Genomic DNA, 6,000 nt, shown 5'->3' with positions numbered 1-6,000 from the left:
CAATTATAATGAATTTCATGCAGAAACCAATTATTGTCAAAAATTCATCTATCAAACCTTCTCTCACCTTTATAATGAGTCTTATAATGAGAGAGGGATCAAACAGGTGAAGTGGATTTCTGTTATGAATATTTCGTTACTAACAAATCTTATAACGACTGAAAAAAGACTTTTTACCGTATTTGATGCAGAAAACATATTGTCAAAATTCGCCCGCGACTTAAAACTATCATTATTTAGATACCAACAACTCTGATAACTTTGGACAAGAAGTTTTGCATCTTGTAAAATTTCATTACCTAAATCTCTTTTCACGTAAGAAGAAGTACGTTGCTCGGAAACTATTTGGCTAAAAAACTTGTGTTTCGATTCGTCGCGGCTGCTGAATAGAAGCAATAAAGACTCATTTATACAGGGTTAGCCTCGACCCAAGATAAAATATTCAGAAATACCGGCGAGAAGGTGCCTAAATTTGAGTTTAAAATAGCAGGCAGCTGTACACAGGTCTTCTTCTGACTGGATTTGTGAATATGTTTATACCTTAGGTTGGTTTTACCAACATATGGAATTTTTTAAAGTCAAAAGCACATTCAATCATAAAGGAGGCGAATAATTATATAACTCTGCTGAGCAAACTGAATTTTGGCCTGAGTTTGTTCAACCTAGATCCCAACAAGGGCACCAGAACGTTCAAAAGAAATGCGGAGGCCATGGATTCGAATCCCGTTGAAGCCCCAAATGTTTTTCGGATTAATTTGCAATTTCTTAAATTTGAACTGAAGATTCAATTTGTATTCCAGCAATTAAAATTGTCAACTTTGTTCTATGTTTCATTCCTTCGACTAGTTACGATTAACTCATTCACGACAATTTGGCTGCTTCAAATTTATGGGTCTTTGCTTAGTAACGCATTGCAGCGCTAATGCGGAGGCCATGGATTAGAATCCCGTTGAAGCCCCAAATGTTTTTCGGATTAATTTGCAATTTCTTAAATTTTTCACTACAACTTAACTGCAATGATTATATTATCATTTTCATTCTATGGCTGGAGTGTGTACGTTTAACAAGTTGTGAGAACAACCACGTTCGTTTCTCGGTTGTAGACCTCGGCGCTTCCTTCTCCCCCCTTCCCTCGTCCCCTGATTACTGCTTGACTTCACTTAAATTAAGCCTCAATTTAAAGAAGTAAATAAAGGAAGGACCTCGTAGTCTCTAAGAAACTGGTAGGAACTCAATTAATACGGACACGGGCCAAGGGGACATGCACCGTTGGATCTCTCTGAGTTTCACACTTATCTTAACTTTACCATTGGGTATCTACAAACCATGATTGTCAATTTTCATATACCTTACAGGGGCTTTTCATAGCAAAATTAAACATTGTTGAGCAAGGGAATACACGACGAGTCAACGAAACCAGAAAAGGAAAAAGGAAAACAAAACACAACTCAAGCGTTAAGATGTATCATCTCGGCATGATTGCCTTTTTTTATTCGTCTTCGACATATGGTACACCCGGCTCGTCGTCAAGAAATCCAGGTTCATTTTCGTCTTCGTCGTCAAATAATCCCGCTGCATTGTCTTCTTCGTCAACTGCTACACCCAGCTCATCTTCTTCGTCATCAAATGATCTCGGCTCATGTTCGTCTTCGTCGTCAAATAACCCCGGTTCGTTGTTTTCTTCGTCAAAAGGTTTGAAGTCCTCTTGCTCAACTGTAAGATAATCCTCTGGCTCTTCCTGCTCAGGGAGAGTGAATGCCAACGTCACGGAAATGAGACACAAGAAGGCGACTATGACACGCATCTTGACTGTTGTTTTTGCTTTTCTGTAAAAAATATTATAACTTTCTGTCATAAACATATTGTATTTCCATTATTAGTGAGAATATGCTAAATGAACGAAACTTATTGTAATAAAATGGAAACAAGAAGTGTATTGTGGACTCAGGTTATTAGTGCAATATCTGTCTTTCGTATATGAATAGTAAATTGCTTCAACAACAACTGAAGGCCGTACTGGTATAAAGAAAACAGTGAAGCAGCAGCCATTCATTAACTGCACTATACCAATTCTCAGTGGAGGCTTAACACTTTTCTCGTGTTCACACGAGAGCAAACTAACATAGCTGAGTTTTCACGCCAGTGAACATACTCTGTAGATCAAATTTTCGGAGCAGCAATAATGGTGCATAAGATCGTTTGGTTGTTACTCCTTCTCCCGGCGGAAGAATGAAAACTTTCTTTTCTACTGACCTACATGTACACATCTCCTAACACTTCTTCATAATATTTTGCCAACAGCACAAGACTAATTTCCTGACTGCGGACAAAACCTCAGCAGTGTTCAGTGCTGTTGAGTAATTATTGCTATAATATATACTGAAGTGGTCGACTGTAAAAAGATTAAAACAGCTGAAATGAATGTAGTGCTCACATTCCAAGTTATGTCAAATTATCACTTTCTACACGACTTATCCTTAAAGCAAGAAACCTTCTACTATACCTCAACTTTCCCTTGGTTGTGAGGAGGCAAAATGAAGTAGAGATAGTGAGGGCTGCTAATTTAACCAATAATCGGTGTATAATATCAAGGGCTGTTTACTCACGAAAGGCAACGGCAATGTGGCTGTTAAGCACGTTTTACCTCTCTGTTATCTTGGGCAATATTAACTGAGAATGACCCTTAATATTTTGATTAAAGGTTAATGAGTTGCACGATAGGCGTTGCCATTGTGGGATTTCAGAGCTTTTTGGCAAAGAACTTCCCGAAAAACCAGGTCTTCATTAAAACTCATTACTTTTAACGCGTTCATGTCCTTCATAAATACAAACTAAACAAGGAAGAATAGGACAGATTTCTTCACTTTTGATCTTTGTTCAGAGGCTCATGGAAAATACGTGCCTAAGTCGAGCAGTCACAATACAAGCTGACACTCATCAAGGGTTTGCTTTGTAAGTATGCAAGATTTAATGTTCTTTTTTTTTATCGCGAGTTAACATTTCAGCACGTTGAAAAGAAGATAACTGAGTTTTTTGTCCAGATTTATGGGAAAGGCACTTATCGGTAATATTAAACTATTTGATATTAACACTGCGGCTTGTTTCGACCAAAAAATCAGAACAGAGTTTTCAATATTATATTTATCAGTTTTGTTTACGATTAGAAAATTGATCTACAATAGAAAACTAGGTTTTGAGAACAAAATAACCGTAGATTCATCCTAGTTCTAGGAAATCAAATTTTTGGCACTTTGAAGTGTTACAAAGTCGAAAAAAAAAACACTTAAAAGAAGCGCATAAAATCAGCAATAAGAGTTCGTGCTTATACTATACACTTAAAACGAAAAAAGAACGAATCTTGGTCTGCTCTTCCCGTTTTTTTTTTTTTTTGAGATCTAAAGAATTGTTAGCCTGCACATTTAAGTGCATACCTTTTTCCAACCTTATTGTTTTAAGATTCTAAATCAACCCCATTTCCCCCCAAAATACAACCAGACTTGCCCCTTAATAAGGAAAAGTTTATTTTTGCCTTTTTCTATCCTAATACATAAGTCTTATGGGTTGAAGCAGCTTGACTTCATTGTTAACTTTCGCAGGAGGGTGTCACTTTGAGTATTTCTTACTTAAAATTCCTGGATATAATGATTTTTATTTGTTTTTATACATTTTTAATCTTTTTAAATTATTTTTATTGTCATGCTTTTCACACATGAGCATCCGGCTCAGACACTCGGGGTAGCCCCATCCCACGTCATAACAATCCTACAAATTGATTGATTTAATTTGATGCAGGTTTCTATGTGGTTAAAAGCGCACTGCTTAAATCTTATTCGATCAAGTCAACAGAACCAGTTGGTAGGAGTATGTGACTACCCGCTTTAATTGAAGTATCAAAAGAGTTTTCAACAATTTTTGTTGAAATTTAATTGATATTTAATTGTGTTATATGATATCTGCATTCGACCACTTCCGTGGAAGATGAACTCGGTCTTTTCTAAAGTTATTACAGTAACTCCAATTTTGTTTCAAGAAACTAGTAAAACTGCTGTCACGCCGTTGAACATACCTTAAAGCGATGGAGTGATGGAGTAAAAAAAACGACCTTTGTGTCAATACTCTATTCTCCAGCCGTAAAGTTTAGCCAACAACGAAGGGCTAATCTCCTGACTCCGGAAAAGATCCATTCAAAGTGTAATCGACAAGTTCAGAGTAAATTTTGCTTAAGATATAAATCTAAACAGATAGATTAAAACAGCAGTCAAATTAATAAGGAGCTAGTTGCTAATTAAAAGAAACTCACCTGAGGTGTAACCCCTGAATAGATTTGATATTATGCTGATGAAGCCAATTTTCCAACGTAAAAAAAATTGGTTGTTTCATTATCATTAGCTGCAGATTTATCGTTTTAGCATTAAAGAAAGAAACATTCTACTTTACCTTAACGGGAATGTTTTTTCGCAGCTGCACGGAGGCAAAGAGTTTCCGAAGTACTGAAGGGATGCCAGTGCTAACTCAACCTCGTTAATAATTATGGAGTGTAATATCAAAAAAGATTTTTATTTTATCTAAAAATGCGAGAGCAGTGTGGCTGTTCTGCACGTTCTACTGCACTTTCATCTTGGGCAATATCAATTTTTAGATCAAAGGTCAAAAAAGGTGATTGAATTGTTCGAAAGGCGTTGTCATTGTGGGAGTTCAGAGCTTTTTAGCAGGAAATTAAAAATCTTCAGTAAAATCATTTCAATCAATGCCTTATCTGTCAAAGTAAGAAATAGTACAGATATTTTCTTTACATGCGATCTTTGTTAGGCACATGGAAAAACACGCTCGTAAGTCGAGAAGTCACATACAAGCTGACTTTCATCGAACTTAGTTAATCTAAAGGGGCATTAATGTCCCGGACGGCACTCAAAAGGCATTTGCAACCAAAATTGTCCAAGTTTTAACTCATTTTTGATCTTGAAGTTTTAGGTATACTTTTTTTTATCCGTTTCGGTAAGAACCAAAAATTAGATAGAAACAAGTAGGGTAAGGCTCTGTGCTATAAGGAAACAGGGTCTTGAATTGGCTAAGAAGTTTTTTTCTTCAATCGGCTATCTCTTGGGAAAAAAAGATTTTGGTGCCAAATTGGGTAGGGAAGATCACATATTTTGGATTGAAATAGGTTCAGGGTTTTAGAAAGCATATCGCACTTCCCATACAAGTTTCCTAAGTTTCCCCTGGGGTGTTCTGCCGACAAGGTCTCTTCCCGCCGTTGTTTACCACGAGCGGCCAAAAATGAGTTAGTCGATGACCATTCCCATGTTGAATATGTACATACAAAGTTTTATGATGTAAGCCAAGGTACACCTTTATATCTCCCTCGAACATCTCTCTTTCATGTGGTTTTTTGTTTTTGTGTGCTTGTCGTTGATTTTTGAAATTATATAGTTCTTAACCTAAAAAACACAGTAACTGTTGGCCAGTAGAGTGAGTTTAGTTTGTGATGTTTTTATAACACGGTATTTTTCTGCAGCACTGCTAAGGGGCAGGTGCGATGAACTGATTGAATGAATGAATGATTTATTTAATGTCGAAGACGTAGGAAGTGTGTACACAATGTTCCGAGCCAGAGGCTCATGTTAAAAACGCTCGACGAACTAAAAAATACAAAACAGGATAAAAAGGAAATTATGTGTACACAAATATTAAGAACAACCTAAAAACATCGTAATTTTGGGAAACTTTTTTGAGAAACTATTTTCTGAAAAAAAAAAACACTAAAAAAAACCTAAGAACATGCATTAAAAATAGTTTAAAACGGACTAATCATTATAAACTGATTAAAATATTTAAAAATATAATTATATCAGTATAATTATACATGTATATAAACTAGCCCAAGAGTATGTAAAAATGTAAAAATAGACAAAGTTATATACATTTCTGATGCGCATTCCCTCAGGTACACGATGACCGGCAAGTCAGGGCTCAGTTTTTGGTGCGATCTTGCTGAATAAA

General features: G+C 36.1%; 1 protein-coding gene across 3 annotated transcripts; it reads right to left on the bottom strand.

Moving 5' to 3' along the window:
- Positions 1 to 1,455: 1,455 nt before the first annotated feature.
- On the bottom strand, positions 1,456 to 4,662 carry LOC140928891 (uncharacterized). Of its 3 annotated transcripts, none has more exons than XR_012164677.1 (2): positions 4,438 to 4,662; positions 1,456 to 1,826 (listed from the first exon to the last, which is right to left on the bottom strand). XR_012164677.1 is itself a non-coding variant. In XM_073378695.1 (2 exons), exons 1-2 carry the CDS (start codon positions 4,384 to 4,386, stop codon positions 1,490 to 1,492), a joined length of 423 nt encoding a protein of 140 aa, XP_073234796.1. In that variant the 5' UTR covers positions 4,387 to 4,438; the 3' UTR covers positions 1,456 to 1,489. The 3 variants fall into 3 exon arrangements, 1 of the variants encoding a protein (XP_073234796.1); XR_012164676.1 differs by lacking the exon at positions 4,438 to 4,662 and adding an exon at positions 2,504 to 3,148; XM_073378695.1 differs by having other exon boundaries at positions 4,301 to 4,438.
- Between the last annotated feature and the right edge of the window lie 1,338 nt (positions 4,663 to 6,000).

This window comes from Porites lutea, chromosome 2 (genome assembly GCF_958299795.1).
Source record: "Porites lutea chromosome 2, jaPorLute2.1, whole genome shotgun sequence".
Classification (NCBI taxonomy): domain Eukaryota; kingdom Metazoa; phylum Cnidaria; class Anthozoa; order Scleractinia; family Poritidae; genus Porites; species Porites lutea.
The sequence above is the reverse complement of the archived record's forward strand: the minus strand, read 5'-3'. Positions and strand labels throughout refer to the sequence as shown.

Coding starts and splice junctions, on each gene's coding strand:
- LOC140928891 (XM_073378695.1), bottom strand. CDS start 4,386: ATGATAATGAAACAACCAATTTTTTTTACGTTGGAAAATTGGCTTCAT. Junction 1,827..4,300: donor ATTCAGGGGTTACACCTCAG/GTGAGTTTCTTT, acceptor TATTTTTTACAG/AAAAGCAAAAACAACAGTCA.